The sequence below is a fragment of the Pongo abelii genome, chromosome 1, assembly GCF_028885655.2.
Source record: "Pongo abelii isolate AG06213 chromosome 1, NHGRI_mPonAbe1-v2.0_pri, whole genome shotgun sequence".
Taxonomy (NCBI): domain Eukaryota; kingdom Metazoa; phylum Chordata; class Mammalia; order Primates; family Hominidae; genus Pongo; species Pongo abelii.
In genome coordinates, this window is record NC_071985.2 from 18,134,867 (window position 1) to 18,155,725 (window position 20,859).

At 46.3% G+C, this 20,859-nt stretch overlaps 1 protein-coding gene and 1 long non-coding RNA gene across 3 annotated transcripts in view; one reads left to right on the forward strand and one right to left on the reverse strand.

Moving 5' to 3' along the window:
- Positions 1–14,952, reverse strand: part of TRIM67 (tripartite motif containing 67) — a 63,998-nt gene extending 49,046 nt beyond the window's left edge. For both annotated transcript variants that reach the window (XM_054561590.1, XM_024255706.2), the window contains exon 1: positions 12,830–14,952. In XM_054561590.1, the coding sequence (XP_054417565.1) occupies positions 12,830–13,876 (1,047 nt within the window). In that variant the 5' untranslated portion in view covers positions 13,877–14,952. The remainder of the gene's footprint in view (positions 1–12,829) is intronic.
- LOC129061003 (uncharacterized) lies at positions 12,235–16,151 on the forward strand. Its single transcript, XR_008527925.1, has 4 exons — positions 12,235–12,325; positions 12,414–12,510; positions 15,237–15,340; positions 15,730–16,151. It is a non-coding gene; the product is annotated as an uncharacterized LOC129061003 (long non-coding RNA).
- The last annotated feature ends 4,708 nt before the right edge of the window (positions 16,152–20,859 follow it).

Here is a 20,859-nt window from a genome sequence, read left to right on the forward strand (position 1 = left end):
GAGATGAGCCCTCCTGTCCGTTTAAATGGCCAAAATTAGCCTTCTTTTAAAGTAAGTCCATATCACTGCCCTTTTCCTCCTGGGAATCTCTTATGTTACGGTTTCCTCACTTCTTTTGTTTTTATCCCTCTCTCCCCATCTCTAACCTCTTAACTTAGCCGAGAAAATTGAGATGTTTGAAAGGTTTTGTTTTTTGTTTTTTTGTTTTTTTTTTGCCAGATTTTATTGGCAAGCAGGGTAAAATGACTGAAATTTACAAGAAACTTCAAAAACATTATAGCCTGGCTATTCCCGTTCTTCACTGAAATTTAAATGAGGCTAAAGTTTAATCCTTCTTTGCCTGTCAAGTTAGATGTCCCCTTAAATTTGGCTTCTGAATCTATTTATCCCATCCTTTCCCCCATTGTCTCCAGATCCAGTATGTTAGCTTAGATACTCAAAGGATTGGTAGTCTGAGTTCCTTCATTTTTATTAGACATGACATCATATTCGTCAATGTTTCTCTGCTTTGTGTAAATATGGATGAATCCCTGGCACTCTACCAGCAGATAATCAATCGGCTGTTTGAACAGGAACTATATTTTAAACATCTTCTTTAACGTCTCATGAAATGATGTACAGCTAAGTTTTTCTTTCTTTCCTGATTAATGAACCTACTCACCATCCATGACCCCAGCTCAAGCATCATCTTATTTTCAGTCTCCCCACTTGCCACTCTTTCCCTCTTCCCCTTCCTAATCTCCAGGGGAAATTCACTGCCTTCTCTTCACTCTTCCCCCATCTGTTTATTCACATTACAAGGAGGGCACTTATTCTACTTTTCATATCAGGCATACATACATCAGGTTGGCTGTACAATGATCTCCTGCAGCAGGCTGTGAGCCGTCTTGTGGCCTGTTTTATGTGTGTCTGCATCACAGCCCATGGATTACAGGAGGCACTCAAAGAATTCTTAACCAGTGGATTGTTTTGACTGGATAATATGGAAAGTCACAAGACGACATTTCTCCTTCACATCCTGGAAGAGACACAGATGGACTCAGGAATGAAAGCCACCTTAACTGAACAGCTTTAACTGGGAAACTTTACCTGGGTCCCACATTCCACCATCCCATGACACCCAGCAAACCCCAAAGGTGCAAGAAGCCTGAGAGATGACAACACAGATCCTCCTTGCTTTGCCCAGATGCCCTGAGACCTGTGGCCCCCAGTTGAAAGAAGATATTTTGCAAACCAGAGGAGCCTCGGGAAGTTACCCACAATGCACATGAGGCCCAAATGGCAGAAATCACTCAAGGATCTATTTGAATTTTGACTTAATTCTCCTGGTGGAAGATAGTTTTCCATGGGTTTCTGGTGTTTCTCCACATCTTGCAAGTGAGGCACTGACTGCTCTTTGTTCTGGGCTATGTTTCTAAGGATGAGGACAGCCTGGGAAGATAGAGACGGTATCTCCCTTGGGAGCAACGGGCTGCTGTTTACTGCCCTTTGTAAAAAGATTGGGGTTTGCTAAGCTCAAGGCTCCTCTCCTGTAATGCAACCGGTTGCGTGTGCAGGTGTCATGATCTAGCCCTCTTCACATCCCCTTATGGGAACTGGTCCAACATGTGGATGTTCTGGCTCCTGCTGTTGCTGTGAGTAATAAACTGTTCTCCATCTCTGAATTAGGAGTCTAATGTCTTCTGACTGCACCCATGAAACTCTGGCAGGCTAATTTGTTGGCTTGTAAGTAGGCTAAAAACTCAGACCCCTGACACTTCGTGAGATCCCCCAGCAGGGTCTTCTTGCCTTTGGTGTGCCCTGATGTCCCCTTCTGTGCATCTTCATATTCTCAGTAGGTTACAGGTGTAGAACCCTGCTGGGGAGACAGGACTGTGTGCAGGACAAACACTCATCGCTGATAGCTGCAGATAGTTCAATGAAGGAAACCAATGTGAGAGGTAAAACTCACGCCCTCCCAGCAAGCTGATGGTGTGTGGTGACATTCACATGAAACGTGAAATATGATGAATAGCTGCACTGTCTGCCCAAGGCAAAGTTCTCTTTATTGTGTGGGACTGGCAGGGGGCAGTAGCATGGCTGAAGGACCGAGAATATCTGTTTCTTGATCCAATCATTTCCAAGCAGCATTCAGTTTTTCTGACAGTGACTGTAGCACTGCTCACAACAAGGGGACTATCTTAATGAGACTTGCCAAAGGATCTTAGCTCTCTTTGGTTGTATTCAAGTAGACTACTTATTTGTTTGTTTGTGCATCTATTAATTTCAAAAAGAGCATAAGGCAGTTTGCAAGGGTTTATAAATTTCAAGAAAGCGTAACTTAAAAAGAAAGAAAAACAACCTCCCAGAGCACAGCAAGGATCTGTAGTAGCTGAGGGAAGGGAAATGAAAAAACTCTTTCTTCCTGGGTAAGATAGAGAAAAGAGACACAGGCCCATAGCATTAGTGGGGCCTGACTGTTGGGGAAAGGGCAGGACATCTGAGAAGATGCAGAGTGGAGACGGAGAAGGGAGAGGGAGGGGGGTTAATCAGTAGACTTGCCACAGCCTAAAAAATAACCAGTGAAATGGAAGTCAATAGAAGTTACCCAAACTGTAACACAAAGAAACAAAAGGAGTGATTAAAGAAAAAAGACTAAAAGTAAAATAAAAGGCTGGACATGGTGGCTTATGCCTATAATCCCAACACTTTGGGAGGCTAAGGTGGGAGACATTTGAGACCAGGAGATTGAGACCCGCCTAGGCAACATAGCAAAATGCAACCTCTACAAAAAAAAAAAAAAAAAAAAAAAAATTAACAAATTTGCTGGGCACGATGGCATGTGCCTGTAGTCTTAGCTACTTGGAAGGCTGAGGCAGGAGGATTGTGTGAACCTAAGAGATCAAGGCTGCCGTGAACTATGATTGTGCCACTGCACTCCAGCCTGGGAAACACAATGAGACCCTGTCTCTAAATAGAAAAAAAAAAAAAAAGAAAGAAAGAAAAGAAAATAAGAGAAAAGAAAAAAGAACAGATCATCCAAGAACTGTGTGAGAATAGCAAGCAATCTAATATACTTGTTATTGGAATTCTGGAAGGATGCGAGGCAGAAAGAGAAAGAGAGAGAGGATAGAGCAGGAGAATTTTCTGAAGAGATAGTACATAAAAATTTTCCAAAAATAATAGAAGACACCAAACCAAAAGTCCAAGAAGCTCAGAGAACCCCCAGCAGGATATGAATGCATAAGCCTGTCTCCATTTCTGCTGCCTCTCTCCTAATTCAAGTCCCCATATTTATAGCCCAAACTGCTGCAACAGCTTCTAATTATACATCCTGCCTCCACTCTTGTCCCCCTACTATCCATTTTCCAAACCTCTGTCAGAGAGCTCTTTTAGAAAAGAAACATCACACCCCAGCTTAAATCCTTCTGGTGGTTACCCATAGCACTTACTATTAAATTCAACCTGTTCTGCGTGGCCCACCAGGCCCTGTACCCTTTTGCCTCTCTGCCTAGCTCTCTGCTTCTGCCCCTTATTCATCTGTTTCATTATGCCCCAAGCACACTGGCCCATTTCTGTCGTTTAAACATACCAGGCGTCACCTGCCCCTGGTTCTTGGCCCTTGTCTTCTCTGTGAAATGTGCTGCCTTCAGAATCATGCAAGGCTGGTTCTTTCCCATCCAGTCTTCAAGTCTTAGCTTGAATACATCCTCCTCAGTGATTGTTTTTCAACTTTCCTGCCAAAGAGGTCTGCCTAAGTACTATTGTTATTTTAAAATACAGACAAGGTCTCGTTATGTTACCCTGGCTGGTTTTGAACTCCTGGCCTCAAACAATCCTCCTGCCTCAGCCTCCCAAATTGTTAGGATTATAGGCATGGGACACTGTGTCTGGCCCTGCCTAAGTATTTTTTATCACGTTGTTTTTATTTCCATCTTGGTATTTATCACTATCCAGCTTGTTTATTTGTTCATTTACTTGTCAGTTTTCTTTCTTTTGTGATTAGACTTATGTTCTTTGAGGAAAGAAAATTCCATCAGTCACCTCAGTGTTTAGAACTGTGTCTGATATGATATATAGGCATTCAAGATGTCCTCATTGACTGAATGAGTAATTAGGTGAATTGAAGGAGAAATAATCATTAGCAGCATCGGCTCAGAAAAAGGATGTAATGGTCAAGAGACAGCATCAGTATTTACATTATAGTAAGTGCTAGAGATGACTTTTAGTTGTGGGTACACAGCTCAGCTGATAGGTAAAGCCAACCATAAGGCAACAAATAATTTATTGAGTGAGGGAAAGTCTCATTTCTTCATTTTAGGAGGCTTGCTGTTTCTGAGTATTCATAGTTCACTGGTTTCCTGGTTTTATAGATATCACCCGGAATCAAACTATAAGGATTGGGAGATTGAGTAAATACAAGTATGTGTCTAAATTTCCTAACACAACCTTGACCTAATTTTTTACAACTATGCGCCGTCTGGACAGATTTTTTTAGATGTCATGTGACTAAGGCCCCGCCTCTCCTTCTGGAGTGAGTGCTGGCAGGTGTCCACATCCTGACTGATACGTCTGTCATTGAGGCCTCATCCACACTCCTGGTTCCCAGAACCCAGCTCACCTTGCCCTGTCCTTGTGAATCCTTTTGCACCCTTTCTCTCCTCCACACCACATGTCCTTTCTGTAGCCACTGTAGCCATGTGTAAAATAGAGAGGGAACGCTAGTGATCTCTCTCACATCCCTTCTGGTCCCCAAACTCTTGCCTTATTTGTCCCAAACAGGACACTGAATCTCCCCTATCCCGTCCCCACCTTCGATTCCCTTTTCCTGCTGCCCCATTCCAGTTGAATGAGAGGTTGTGCTCCATCTCCGTTCCCCCCACTTTTAAAAATAGCTGTCAGCTAACGCTTTATTTCTTCTATGCATAACTACTCTTCAGCTGATGCCATGGGCATCTGTTTTTGTTCAAATATACATATAGCATTCTGTTGCATTTTTACAGTTATTCAAAATGTACAGTGAGGAGCAATAAAGGGGGCCGTTTTTGTTTGTTTGTTTGTTTTTAGAGTTGGGGTCTTGCTCTGTTGCTTAGGCTAGAGTGCAGTGGTGCAATCATAGCACACCACAGCCTGGGCTCAAGCATTCCCTCTGCCTCAGCCTTCTGAATAGCTGAGACTACAGGCACGTGTCACCATGCTTGGCTAATGTTTTTATTTTTTATAGAGAAGCAGTCTCTCTCTGTTGGCTAGTCTAGTCTCAAACTCTTGGCCTCAAGCAATTCGCCCACCTCTGCCTTCCAAAATGCTGGGATCACAGGCATCAACCACCATGCCCAGACTTGTTTTTTTGCAAAATCATTTCACAACTTGCTGTACAAGTTTAGCAAGCCCCTTCTTCTCAAGTTTCCTCATCTGCAAAATGAGGAGGTTGCGACTCATAATCTCTGTTAGAGAACAGCAGACCCTGGAAAATAAACATTTTGAAACCCTCAGTTTCCCATCAAGAACTTCGCAAAAGGAAATTCCAAACTGTGAGGAAGGAATTTGCTAAAGCCCCCTCCCAATGTCTGTCTGGATTCTCTGCTATTCCTGAGGTTTCCTGGTTATGATTCTCGTAACCTACACCACTACCTGGGCAGCACCCCCACCGAAAATGGCTAAAGAGTGGATAAAGCATTCTCTTTGCTGATTTAGAGAACAACTAAGACCCAAACTAATATGAAACCCAAGGTACAAACAGCTGAGTAGGTTTCTTTTCAATCCCAGGAAAGCAGCAGAAAGCATTTCTCCAGAATTTCTTTCTCCTCAGGCCCCTCTGCTCTAACTCAAGAGGACTCATACAGATTTGCAGACACTTCCCACCCCTTAGAGATTCCTGCCCATCTCTGGGCCAGGTGGTCTTTGAGCACCATATGGTTTCCCAGTACCCAGAGTTTGTGTAACCTAAAGATCCCGACTGGTGCCCAGGGTAATTAAATAAGACTCTAGTTCAAAGCTCTCAGACCCCCTAGAGGAGACACATCCTCTTCTCAGATGACTTGCAGTGGAAGTCATGAGCCTAGCACCCTGGAGCTCTAAAAGCAGTCCCATTAGGGCATTTCAAAGTTTAATGTACATGCAAATCACCTAGAATCTTGCTAAAACACAAATCCTGAGTCAGCAGGACTGTTTGAAATTCAAAATTCTGCATTTTCAATGAGCTCCCAGGTTGATGTTGTTGTTGCAGGGTGGAGGACCACACTTAGATTGCAACCAACAAGGTTGCAATCTAAAGGAGAGCAAATTATTTTCTATTAAGGGCCAGATGGTAAATACTTTCAGTTTTACAGACCACATCATCTCTGTTGCAACCACTCAACTCTTCCAAAAGCAAATATGGCCAAAAGCAACCATTGGCAATAGTAAATAAATGAGTGTGGCCGTGTTTCAATAAAACTTTATTTACAAAAACAGGCAGTAGCCACAGTTTGCTGACCCTTTCCCTGGTCTGTTTCAGGAATTAGGAGATTCCTCCCATCTAGAACACTCTATACTGTTGACTTCCACATGTAAGCTCCATCACCATGAATGTCTACTGGCATAAAAGCCTTTCCATTGCAGGCTAAAAATATAACAATACCTTAACGACACAGTGACCACCACAGCAAACATTATGAAATACATTCATGAATAGTGACAGGAGGATTGTTCATTCGCAGCCTTTGAGTTTGTCTTCAACTTTTAAACTCTTATATTTCTGTATATAAATAGTCTTCAAAGAGAAGATAAAGCAACTCAAGTTTCTGGATTCTTGCCTTCTTTCCTCAAACCCATTTTTTTGTTTCCTAGATGTGTGTGACAAGGAAAGCATATTAAAAAGAAAAAAAGACTGGGCGCGGTGGCTCACATCTGTAATCCCAGCACTTTGGGAGGCAGAGGTGGGCGGGTCACCTGAGGTCGGGAGTTTGAGACCAGCTTGACAAACACAGGGAAACCCTGTCTCTACTAAAAATAAAAAATTAGCTGGGCGCGGTGGTACATGCCTGTAATCCTAGCTACTCAGGAGGCTGAAGCAGGAGAATCTCTTGAACCCAGGAGGCAGAGGTTGCAGTGAGCCGAGATTGCACCACTGCACTCCAGCCTGGGCAACAAGAGTGAAACTCCGTCTCAAAAAAAAAAAAAAAAAAAGAGAAAGAAAAAAACATTTTAAAGGGGTAACATAAGGGTCCCTGAATTACCTACCTACTTGGAATTAAATCTAAGCATAGGGTAGGGCTACAGACAAGGTGGCTTGAAGACAGTGGTGATGTTGGCACAGAGATGGTGTGAAGTGCTGCAGCCTCTAGTTACGGGAGTCAGCTCATCTCCCCAGGGCTCTGAGCAGATTTGCCATTGGTTCTTAGCCAATCTGGGGCAGATAGGAGAGAAGCCAGCCTAGGCACTTCTTTTCCCAGAACTTCAGAGTTGGTAAAAGATTCAACTTCTCAAAAATTTAGGCTTCGGGGCGGGTGTGGTGTCACATGCCTGTAATCCCAGCACTTCGGGAGGCCGAGGCGGGTGGATCACGTGGGGTCAGGAGATTGAGACCAGCCTGACCAACATGGAGAAACCCTGTTTCTACTAAAAATACAAAAATTGGCCAGGCGTGGTGGTGCATGCCTGTAATTCCAGCTACTTGGAGGCTGAGGCAGGAGAATCGCTTGAACCCAGGAGGCAGAGGTTGCAGTGAACTGACATGGTGCACCGCTGAACTCCAGTCTGGGCAACAAGAGCAGAAACGCTGTCTCAAAAGAAAAAAAAAAAAGGAAAAAAGAAAATAATCAAAGGCTGGTGCAGTGGCTCACACCTGTAATCCCAACAGTTTGGGAGGCCAAGGCAGACGGATCACTTGAGGTCTGGGGTTCAAGACCAGCCTGGCCAACATGGCGAAACCCTGTCTCTACTAAAAATACTAAAAATTACCTGGGTGTGGTGACACATGCCTGTAATCCTAGCTACTCGGGAGGCTGAGGCAGAATCACTCGAACCCGGGAGGCGGAGGTTGCAGTGAGCTGAGATAGTGCCATTGCTCTCCACCCTGAGTAATAGAGCAAGACTGTATCTCAGCAAATAAAAGTTAAAAAAGAAAATCTAGGGCTTCCACTCAGAATGAGAATGAGCATATTTCCATGCCACATGCTCTGAGAGCCCTGAAGGACTCTTCTCAGTTTGGACTCCAAACACTCTGCTTAAAGTTGGCAGCAAGTGTACAATCATCAGCCATAGAGTTGTAGACTTCAGGCCCCCTGGAAAGTTTTTATGAAACACTTCTCCCTACCTAACTCTTTTTGCCCATCCAACCCCACCCAAAAATGCCTTAGGTGGGCCCCCAAGGCCTTGTCTTTTCACGGACCTTAAAATCCAAGAGGTCATAGTGAGCAATATCTGTACGTGTTAAACCAATTGTTGAGGGAAGATCCCTAACTAGTAGTTAAAAATATGAAAATCTAGATACATGTCACCTTCTTTTTAAAAATAGTTCTAACAATAATGTAATGAAAATAACAAACAATAATTACTAGAAAGAAGACAATCCACCTTATCATTTCTCCCTGTGGTCTCTATCCACGTGAATTTTTAATTGTTTACATAATTTTGTCATTAAAAAAGAAAGTAGGCGTCATCTTTATGAAAGGTAATTTGGAAACATTAATTAGATATCTTAAAGTCAGGTATCCTTTGACATAGCAATTCCATATCTAGAAATGTAACCTGAGGAGATAATTAACAGTGTAGGCATAGATTTAACGAGCAAAATGTTTGTAACAGCAAAAGACAGAAAACAACCCAAAATTCAGTATTAAGGTGTTAATGAAATAAAATATAAATGCCTATGAGGAAGTGGCAGGCAGCCGTCAGAAATGATGTACGTTGGTCCGGTGGAGTCGCACACGCCTACAGGCACGATCCCAGGCTTTGGGAGGCCAAGGTGCGAGGATTGCTTGAGGCCAGGAGTTCAGTTGAGACCAGCCTGGCCAACAGAGCAAGACCTCATTTCTACAAAAAATTTTAAAATTAGCCAGGCATGGTGGTGGGGTGTGACTGTAGTCCCAGCTACTTGGGAGGCTGAGGTGGGAGGATCATTTGAGCCCAGGAAGTTGAGGCCACAGTGAGCTGTGATCGCAGCACTGCACTCCAGTCTGGGCAACAGAGAGAGACCCTGTCTCAAAATATTAAAAAAAAAAAAAAAAAGAATTACAAACATTAAAATATTTTTACCTGTGATCACAGTGCATCTATGACTCCATGTTCTTTGTCACGTATGTATTATCCCCTTTAATAGAAGAAGTGTTTCTTCTGAGCCTTTAAAGCCTAACATACCCTTTTTACAAAATAAGGTAAGACAGCAGGCTGAGAAGCCACCTGCCCTTTGGCAGAGCCTTAAGATGTGGGAGTTGGCTGGGTGCAGTGGCCCACACCTGTAACTCTAGCACTTTGGGAAGCCAAGGCAGGAAGATCACTTAAGGCCAGGAGTTGGAGACAAGCCTGGGCAATGTAGTGAGACCCTATCTCTTAAAAAAAAAAAAAAAAGACATTCGAGTGATCAAAAGTCCTGTCTTTCCTGAGCTTTCCAGGCCACCCTCTCCCTTGCTTTTGTGAGGTGCTGACTCAGTGGGAATAGCACTCCTGGAGTATCAGTGAGATTTTCTTTTAAGGCTCTTCTATTTACCATGGCTCTCAAAGAACTCCAGAAGAAGAGCTTAACTATAAGGAAAAAAGAATTATTCTCTAACCTCAACTTAGGAATCAACTCCTACCCAGTTTAATTCAGAGCTGGCCATCTGCACCCAGCAGGTCAGAGTTCTCCCTGAGTTAGGAGTTATAGATGTTGACGTTCTGTGGCATGTCACACTAGGAAAGAGCTATGGTACACAGTAACCCTTTCCTCCAGCTTCAGGAAAAACATTTTCATAATCAAGAAGTAAAAAACCAAAAGCTCTCCTGTACAGTTACCCTTCCCTATCCCATCTTCACATCAGAAGCTCTTTGAAACAGTTAATCCTCTCCCAAGAAATTCATACAGAAATGTGTTTAGCCAAGACCTAAAGTTTTTTACACTGCTTTTAAAAGGTGATAATCTTATTTTAAAATAGATTTCAGTGTCACATATATGTCTCTTTACTTAAGAATCACTAATCAGAAGGCAAGCTGCAGTAACGCCAGAGAAAAATTAAAGCAAGGCTTTGATGACAGCTTCTTTAATCACAGGAATGTTAGAGAAATGTTGCTGTCCCAATTCTAGTTCTGGTGATGCAATGAGGCTTTGTCAAGATTCTGAGATTCTTAGATGACAACAACAACAACAACAACAAAATCCAGAGACTTCGTGTTTTACTGAAAAACTTAAATTGCCAACAGTGGAAGTCTTAATGCAGTGTTTTAGTTTGTCTTTCAAAAGTAGCCACCCTCACAGTGTACATGCTGGTCTAGATGCCCAGCCACAAAGCAAGACCAACAGTGTTTGACCAAGGCTCTCCCATTTATCGTTTCTTTTGATTGCCAGCCCCCAGGTGAAATGCTCATAATAAGCACTATGTAATTTTCCTTTCTGTAGAAATCAACAGCACCTGCTGAAGAAGAACAGCAGCACTTCTATTCATTCTTGAAAACAGGTGTTCACAAAAGTATCTCATAGTGTTCCTTCTGGATTTAGGAGGATGTCACAAAATTGAGATCCGGCATAGTCATATTCCCACAGTTTACACTGCCCACTGTAGGGGGCAGATATCACATGTGCTTCCCAGATTTCCTCATAACTTTGCATTGTTGGCTGCGGATAGAAATTTTATATAACTGCTGTTGACACCAAGCCAGGGATGACCAATGATTTTTCCTGTATAACCTTAGTTCTTTAAACCATAGTTCATTATCCAACTCACTTTTCCATGTAAGACACTTAATTTCTCTTACAATTGCAAATTCTCATCTCAACTCTTTGGTTTCCACTCTTCACTAATTCTGAACATCTGAGTGGCAACACTCAGAATTAGTTTTGGCTCTCTAAGCTGTGAAGATTTAGCAGTTTGTGAAATCTGAATGTGAGATTTGGAATCTGTACTTCTTGTCTTGGTAATTGGTCACAGCCCTTTTTACAAATAATTTCTTTATTTGTAAAATGATGTTTATTCACTTAAAAGATGAAATAAGCAAGATAGCTACAATTAGCGTGAAGCAATATGCAACAAAATATCATATGAATGATAACTAATTCAAGGCAACAATTCTGATTCAGCTCAAAGCTATTTTAGGACTCAGCATAAACCCTACCAAAAGTTGCCAGCTCATGTTTTCTCCAGCTAACCAAGACAATGAGGCCAAATAAGCACTCTTTGCTACTGCCCTGTAGCTTTCTGCAAATTCACTGGTTTTAAGTAGTAGGACTATACAATAAGCAGTAACATTTAACGTTATTTATCAATTATATTTAAGGTGCTGTGCTAGAGGCTAAACATACAGTATTATGCTTAATCCTTACCACAATTGTCTAAGTTTGGTATTTTTTTCCAATGGGTTTTAAATTGTGCCTAGACTCATACAGCTAGTAAATTGCAAGTCCTAAGATTTGGATACAGGTCTGTGTAACTATAGAGCAGGATTTCTCTCCAGAGCACTGTTGACATTTGGGGCTGGATAATTGTTTTGAGGAGTTTTCCTGTTCACTGTAGAATGTTTATCAGCTTCCCTGGCCTCTATCCACTAGGTTCCAGTGGCACCTTCTAGGTGTGATAACTAAAAATGTCCCCAGACATTGCAAAATGTTGGGGAGGGGTTGGGGTAAGGGGTGAAAATTGGACACAGTTGAGAACTACTGCTCTAGAACTAGGGATTTGACTACATATTTATCTTTTTTTCCTATGTATTATGCAAATTCTCCTCTTAAAGGTGGATTCCTAAAGTGTTTCATGTTTGTTTTTTCTAATTTTTTATTCTAAAATGTTAAATTATAATAACAACATATGCTCATTATAGCAGATAATACTATAGAGTAATTATATATGAACAACAAATTTATATAGGAATCGTTAGTCTCTTAGTCTCTTCCTCTCATGTGTGCTCACTTTTTGCTTATGTCCAGTTGGATAGCCTCGGCCAATTACTTTGTTTTCCTCCTCAATTCAAATATATATTTCTGGCTGGGCTGTGTGGAGACCTCTTGCCTCTGCAGTGAGAGTTTACTGGTAAGACTACAAGGAATAATTGGTGTCTGAAGTTCCAGAGGCGGTTAGGGGTCCTTCCCACAAGATTCTAACTCTGCCAGGCGTTGTTCATTGACCTCTGGGGAAGTGAGTCCAATTGCTCATCTTTGGCCTTTGGATGGGAAATTTAGGTGAATGTTAGAAAAACCAACTCTAGTCTTGACTTGGGGTCTGATCAAGGACCTAACCAGATTTTGATGGCTCCTCTCTTTCTCGCAGTATCAGATACAAGGACACATTGCCAGCCATAAGTTGCTGAAAATGGCAGAGGGGAAAAGGAGATCCTGCATGCCTTAACTCAAAAGGGACCATCAAGGTAACTTATTAGTCAGACGTTGGGAGTAAAAGATCCCTGTGTCTGCGTTTTGGGTGCCCTGTGCCTACATAAATCCTAAAACCTCAGGTGCCTACATAAATCCTAAAACCTTCCCATCTCCAGCATCCAGTCCAAAGTACCGGGAGTCCCTCACGTGTTTGTCAAATGACTATCTAATAGAATGAATGGCTAATGAGTGAGGTAATTCCTGCTTGACCCTCTGACCGACTTTCTGCCAGCTCTCCAAGGGAGAGGCCAAGAGCCTTTCTCCTCGTACCCTCTTCCCTGGCACCTGCACTCCCGCGTCCCGCGGGCTCACCTTGTGCTGCTTCCACATGGCCCCCAGCGGCTTCACCTCGTGCTTGGCGTGCCGGCCCTCCTCCAGGCACAGATAACACACCGGGGTTCGACAGCTCACGCAGTACATGCTGTAGTTCTCCATTTCATGCTCGGGACACGTGGGGAACTTGCGGGCCGTGCTGCCCCCAGTCGCCCCGGCCCCCGCTCCTCCGGGGCTCTTGCAGCCGCCGCCTCCGCTGGGGGCGCCCTGGGCGGCGCCAGTGGGCCCGGAGGCTGCCTCAGCGGGCGCGGGCGCGGGCGGCGGCGGCGGCTGCACCAGGCGATGCTTGGCGAAGGGTCCCCGGGATGGATGGCACTTGAGCTGGCAGGCAGAGCAGTAGAGGACGTCGCACTGCTCGCAGAGCGTGGCTGCTGGCTCTGGCGGGGTGCGGTCGCACAGCTGGCAGATGGCCACCGCCGCGGCTGCAGACGCCCCCGGCACGGCCCCGCGGCCCTGCTGGTACCGCTGCACGATGGCCTCGAGCAGCCGGTTGCGCTGGAAGCCGCGCAAGCCGCGATGGTCCAGGGAGGCGCTGCGGTGGCACTGCGGGCACGTGATGGAGCTCGAAGACGAGGACAGCGAGGAGCAGGCGGCACCCCGAGCCGCCGCAGCCGAGGAGCCGGGTGGTGCGGGCACCATGGGCAGCACGCGAACCCCGTTGGGGGACTTGAGGCTCGGGGTGTAGGACCCGTAGCCGCTGTCTGTCTCGCTGTACAAGCTGAGCTTGTCCGCGTGGTCTCCGCCACCTCCCGCACCGCCGCCGAGGCCGCCAGCTGCACTCCCGCCTGCACCGCTGCAGGCCGGGCCCGCCGCAGCGTCGTGCTCCAGAGAGGCAGCGGCGGCGGCGCCCGCTGGCAGCCCCGATCCCCGGGAAAGCAGGAGCGGCTGGGGCAGGTGCTGCTCACCGTCCGGGGTCTGCACCGCGATGGTGCGAGCGCAAGGCAGGCAGACATTGTGGGAACAGGGCAGGATGATAGGCTCCCGAAACAGAGAGCCGCACACGGGACACTTCAGCTCTTCCTCCATCGCGGCGCGGGCTGCCCGCGCTGCTGTGCGCTGGGGATGAATGGCCGGAGCTCGGGAGACTGGCGGAGGAGGACCAGCGTGGTGCGCCCCGGTGAGACGGCGGGCGGGGGCATCACACGGGCATGCCCACTTCACAGCCGAGGGGCACGCCCCTCTCTCTGTCCTGTAGCCACCGCCCTAAGATGATTGGGGGGCGAGAGAAGGGAGGGGGTCCTCACCTCCTGCTCGCGAGGCTCCCGCACCAGCGGCTTCAACCTGCTGCCAGAGTCCGGAGCGGGTCGGCTGCCCTCGCAGTGGCCTGCGAGGAGCTTTAGGTGATGAATCAGCACCAGCGCCGCCGCCGGCTGCAGCGCGCGCCTCCTCTCCACCCCAGGACCAGCGGCCGGGCTGCTGTGCGCTCGCTGCTTCAGCCCCTGGCTCCGGTGGGCGGCTACCCCGAGGCCCCTCTTCTGCCCCCGCCCAGCTCCTTATCGGGGTGATCGCGAGGTGAGCAGGCAGGTGCGAAGGCCGCTCAGCCGTGGGGCTGGGATCAGCACCACGAGGCGGCGGACAGCGCCCGGGAGCCGAAGGTGGGGCTCCAGCTGCCCGCTCGCCGACCCCTGGGCCGCCACCCGTCGGGTCGCTGGGGCCGCGGCCACCTCGGCGGGACCCGACCGGCCCGGAGACAGCCGCTCACCCTCCTCCTCGGCGGCTGTGGACGCCGGCTGACTGCGCCCTGGGGCTTCCTCCCTGCGGCCGGGATTGACCCGCTTCCCTGGTTCCCAGCTGCTGTTCCTGCGGCGCCTCTGACCTTGGCCGCGCGAAGCTGCAGCCGGCTGGCGGAGGGCGAACGCCCGGCTGGCTCGGGAATCCCCTGCCCGCCTCCCTCCCGCCGCTGCCGCTACCTCCCCGCGCGGCGCGCCGAGGAGTTGTAATTTCCAGAGCAGAGAGTAATGGGGAGGAGGGGGGAGGAGGCTTCAGCTCAGCGAATAAGGGCTCGCCTCTTGCTGCTAGGGAATCAAGGGGCAATTTTAAGGGTTTTGCAGGGAGGATCATTGTTAATAACAATCCATTATTTGGATGGAGATTGCATCTTGAATCAGTACAACGCCCTGCCCCGCCCCGCCCCTGCCATCTTCTCCCTGGGCCACTCCAGTTCCACCCCCCACCCCCAACCCACCGCCATAGAAGGGTGAAAACGGGATCCTAAAAAGCCAGTCGTTTAGAAATGGATAGCCAACATGGCCTGACAGTCGCTTCCTAAAACTATGATAAAGCAAAAAAATCCAAGTCCCAAAATGTCGGACAGCCTGAAGTCCAAGGGTGAGGTTTTATTTATGAATTGAACCACAAGCCATTTTGTCTCTTCTTTTCAACCAAGGGTGCTCATCCGCGCTCCAGGTCAACTGTGTGCACGGACTGAGCGAGGACACGCGGTGCCGCTCACAAAATGGGGCTTCCCGAGAAAGGCGAGAGCGCGCCCGGGTAGGCCCCTGGGAACCCGGCGCCCCCAGACCCAGCCCTACCCCGCTGCGGATGTGGCGGTGTGCGGCGGGCTGGAAGGCAGCAAGAGGGGACCTTCCTTTTATGAATGGGAAAATCTCCACATTCTCCAACGCCAGCCACGAGCTGCGGGAACAGCCTCCCACCCGCGGCCCCGGCTGTTTGGTCTGCTCGGCTGTTCTTCCCCGCTGCTGCCGAGGGAAGGCTGGGTGGGGGAGGCAGAGGTGGGTGGGGACGAGCAGAAGGAAGTGCTGGCAGCGCAGCCGGCTCTGCCTACAGAAGTTTCACGCTGGCATGAAACAGATACAAATTAGGAAATCGTTTATTTAACAACGATATGAATATTGAAGTCATGCCTCCCTCCATACCAGGTTCTCTCGTGCTCCAAACAAAGACTAAAGACCGGAGTCGTAGCGCCAGGCGCGGGCCCAGGCTTCTGCTAGTCCCCGGGTGAGGAGGCGCAGGCTGGCGGGGTCAGGCAGGGGGAAGCTGCAGTCTGCCCCCGGGGCTTGGGGCTCGGTGCCTAGGGGACAGGAACCCCTGCAGGGGGACCCCTGGGGAGGGGCGTGGCGACGCGCTCCTGGCCGCAGCACGAAGGCCCAGAGCCTTGGAAGTCAGGACGCCCCGGGACCACTGGCCCCACTCAGCAGCTCGCTTAGGCTTTCCCTCGCTCGGATCCTGAACTACCAAATGAATATTGTCATAATACTCATGTCTGAAAACTAAAAGAGCTAGTTGTAAATACAGACGGCGTTTCCTACTTTCTGTTTTTGTTGTGGGGTCGGCGGTTGGAGTCTCGCTGGGTCGCCCAGGCTGGCGTGCAGTGGCACGATCATAGCTCACTACAGCCTTGAACACCTGGACTCAAGCGATCCTCCTACCTCAGCCTCCCAAGTAGCTGGGACTACAGGCCTGTGCCACCACGCCAGGCTCTGTTTTAAAATCCTATGAACCTTTAGTCCGGCTTTGCAGCTTGCTTCGAGTTTGTGTCAAAGTTGAAGAGCAGGCCAAGCTAAGGCCAGATAGAGCATCGCACAGCATTAAGAGACCTGACTCCACTTCCCCTCAGCTAGGGGGCTTGGAACAATTATTTAACCAGGCATCAGTAGCCACAGATGGGAGATGGTAACTACCTTGTCCTCATCAGCCTTGTGTAGATAAAGCCACAATGAGCTGGATCCTGCCTGCAACTCTCAGATAAGCCTTCCAGAAATGTGCTATGGAATCTACAGGGTCATGTCAGAAATGCAGTGTATGGGTAGGTCTGTAACTGAATGAACTTAAAGATGCATTCCTGTGATCCTAGCAAGTGCCATCATTTGAGCCAGCTCAGCCCAGCCTCCTGGTGACCACAGGGAAGTCATAACCTCTTATGGTTCTACTGTGAACAGGTCTGCCCCAGACCAGTAGCCATATGGCTGAGGTCCAGTCTCCTTTGTCATTTTTGGACCAAAACAAACTGCTTGGGGGTAGGGGTGGCCTCCTGGAGGGGTGTGTAACTCCTTTCATGTACAGAAGGACTTACAGTTCAAGCACTCCTCCACTCAGGCTGAGTGTAGTTTCGTTTTCCACAGGGAGCAGGTGATCTAGTACATCAGAATTCTACACCTATGCATTTATCATGCACTCTTGTCACCTAAATAACAAAGAGACAGGCTCTCTAAAAGAAGAGGTTTATTTGGGAAAAAAGTACCACAATGGAAAGATGCTTGCCATAGTAAACTCTGTGTGTATTCAGGGAGGTAACAGAAGACAGAGGTTTTTAAGGGAAAAAAATGAGGAAGATTGCATAATTGTTTCGAAATAATTACCCTTGGCTACAAATATCAATAACAGGGGTGATGCCAGTTCAAGGCTGGACAGGCAGTTGCTGGGCAGATGTCCTGATAGAAGTATTTTTTGGTGTAGGGTTGTGATGGCCTCTGTGCAAGGTTGTAGGTTTTGGAGTCTTTTGCGGTCGTTTTTGTTATGAGACATTTATGCATGAAAACTCTCCCTTCATTGCTCTATTTGTCAGAGTTTTTTTCTTCTGTTTTTCTTTCTTTCTTTCTTTTTTTTTTTTTTTTTTAACATTAGTGACTCCATTTTGATTCTGACAGCTTTCACTCTCTCAATCCCCACCACCTCAATTCTACAACATAAATCAGCTTATCCTTGCACTGTACTTTTGCTAAAACATTGTGCATTTGGGGAATTAGCATCCTACCACTCCTTTGTCTGAACTGCAGTTACAAAGCTAGCTTCAATGCTTCACTGTATATAATCATAATTACTAACAATTGTCAACATTATCTATAAAAAGTCCTCTTTCTGTCTCAACTGTGCCATGAACCATATGCATATAGAGAAGTCATTTTAGTTCTCTGAACCTCTGTTTCTCTCTATTATAAACTTTGGGGATAAAATTCATTGAACTTTAAATTTCCTTCTGGGGCTGGGCGCGATGGCTCATGCCTGTAATCCCAGCACTTTGGGAGGCCAAGGCGACTGGATCACAAGATCAGGAGTTCGAGACCAGCCTGACCAATATGGTGAAACCCTGTCTCTACTAAAAATACAAAAATTTGGCCGGGTGCGGTGGCTCACACCCGTAATCCCAGCACTTTGGGAGGCCGAGGTGGGTGGATCAAGAGGTCAGGAGATCAAGACCATCCTGGCTAACACAGCGAAACCCCATCTCTACTAAAAATACAAAAAATTAGCCGGATGTGGTGGCGGGCGCCTGTAGTCCCAGCTACTTGGGAGGTTGAGACAGAAGAATGGCATGCACCTAGGAGGTGGAGCTTGCAGTGAGCCAAGATCGTGCCACTGCACTCCAGCCTGGGCGACAGAGGGAGACTCCGCCTCAAACAAACAAACAAACAAACAAACAAACACACAAAAATTAGCCAGACGTGGTGGCGGGTGCCTGTAGTCCCAGCTACTCAGGAGGCTGAGGCAGGAGAATTGCTTGAACCTGGGAGGCGGTGGTTGCAGTGAGGCAAGATGGTGCCACTGCACTCCAGCTTGGGCAACAGAGCAAGACTCTGTCTCAAAGAAAGAAAAAAAAAAAAAAAGAATTCCTTCTGGTTCTACAGTCTCTGTGTATTAGCTATTGTTGAGAATGACATATCCCTTGGCTGGATGTGGTGGCTCATGCCTGTAATCCCAGCACTTTGGAAGGCTGAGGCGGGTAGATCACTTGAGGTCAGGAGTTCAAGACCAGCTTGGCCAACATGGCGAAACCCTGTCTCTACTAAAAATAGAAAAATTAGACAGGCATGGTGGCACATGCTCCCAGCTACTTGAGAGGCTGAGGCACTAGAATTGCTTGAACCCCAGGGGGCAGAAGTTGCAGTGAGCCAAGGTTGCGCTACTGCACTCCAGCCTGGGTGACAGAGTGAGACCCTGTCTAAAAAAAAAACAAACAAAAAAACGAATAACATATCTCCCCTTTAAAAAATGACACTCATGAAAAAATTTGATCCCTAAATTGAATGACATATCTATTTTTTTCAAGTCCCTAGTATATTATTAAAGGCTGGGCTGTGGGGTGGGTGAGGCAAGTAATAATATTTTCATTGTAACACTTAACAGTGTGGAATGAGAACCTTATTTAATTTTCAGAACATCTCTGGGAATTAGGCATCACCACATTTCCTCAATTTTAATATGTATATATGTTTACATTTTAATGTTGCTGAAATTAAAAAGTACACTACAATTGATACATACTTCTGCTCTCCCTACTGTTGCTTTGAAAATTTCCTATTAAATTGATGGTGCATCTTATCATCACTTGGACGCATGGAAAGTACATTAGTAATTAAAACTCCACAATCTACTGCTATCAAGGCAGAGAAAAACAGACTCTGCCATGAGTTACTTTGGATAATGTACTGCAGGATGGTTTTTACACTTAAGTGTCCCAGAAACACTCAAGAGGCTGACTAATGTAACCTCTCCTCAAAAAAAAAAGCACAAATCAGTTAAATAATTTACTCCAGCTGACACAGCAAGTTAGAAGTAAATCATCTGCATTCCTTTCAGAATGCTTCGAATTTCAAGCATGAAGCAGAATGGAATTTAAGGCTTTATCAGCTAAAATAAGATGCTGTAATCTCAAGTATAAGAATCTCTAAAACGAATTTTTACATGAAAGCTTATGATATCTTTTCTTTTAGTTTTTTGGGTTTTTTTTTTTTTAACAGTTTAGGTGAATAAAGGAAATTCAATAGAAATCTACAGACCAGAAGCCATCTGGTCTAAAGTAGTTTGCATTTAACTCAAAGAAAGTGACCATATCCACATCTAGGCATAGTGTACCAAAGCATCTCTGCAGCAAAGTTAATGGGAACAATTATCACTAACAACATAAAGCACTCTCCCCAGGGTGTGTAATTGGCTTCTTTTCCAGAAAACACTTTCTATTGAGTAATCTTAAAATTTAGCCACTTTTCCCTTCAAACATCCTTGATTGGTGCTTAACAACCTTGTTTTAATTTCTGAATACCAAATGATGACCACCCCCTTCTAATTCCGAGACTCATCTTCTGTACAGATCAGGTGATCTGGTCTCAGAAAGCCTGCTTTTGCCTCACTGCATCTTCTGCAAGCCAAAGAGTTTAGAATCAAATCCCAGATGAAGAAAATTGATTTCAATTTAGAAGATTCTTTATATACCCAGGGTATCTTTGTAATACATGAAAACTAATACTATTACCACAAAAGCAATTTTTGGCACTTCCCTCTGGTTACATATTTCAGCTATAAGAATTGCAGTAGTGCTGTACACTTTCATGGCACCCCTTCACATATTTTATTTTATTTATTTCAGACAAGGTCTCGCTTCATCGCCCAGGCTGGAGTGCAGTGTTGTGATTATGGCTCACTGCAGTCTTGAACTCTTGGGCTCAAAGGATCTTCCTGTCTCAGCCTCTAGAGTAGCTAGGACTACAGGTGCATGCCAGCATACACAGCCGATTTTTCTTTTTTTAAACATGTTTTGTAGAGATGGGGTCTTACTACATTGCTCAGGCTGGTCTTGAACTCCTGGCCTCAAGCAGTCCTCCCACCTTGACCTCCTAAAGCGCTGGGATCATAGGTGTGAGCCACTGTGCCTGGACCCATTATTTAATTTAATCCTCACAGCAACGTGGGTTGGCCTGGGAGATGATGAAAATGAAGAAAGATCCCTGAACCACGTGGTAGGTTTCTACTAGCCATGCTAATAAAACTTGATCCCAAATCTAGGCACAATTGTTTAGTTCACGGGTGGGCAACTGACTAGGCTGAGCCAGTCAGAATCTTATCTTCCTGAAATGTAGAATTGGAAACCAGAGAAAGAATCGGGATGGGCCTCTAACACAGATGTTAAGGAACTGTTGTGGTCCCAAAAAAGAAAAAAAAAAGAAAAAGAAAAAGAAAAAGAGAGTGAAGAATAAAGCAGAAAAGCAGAAAAAGAAGAGAAGACCCCTCCTGAGGTCTCACAACCGTGCATGTTTCTGAGACTTGGCTACATT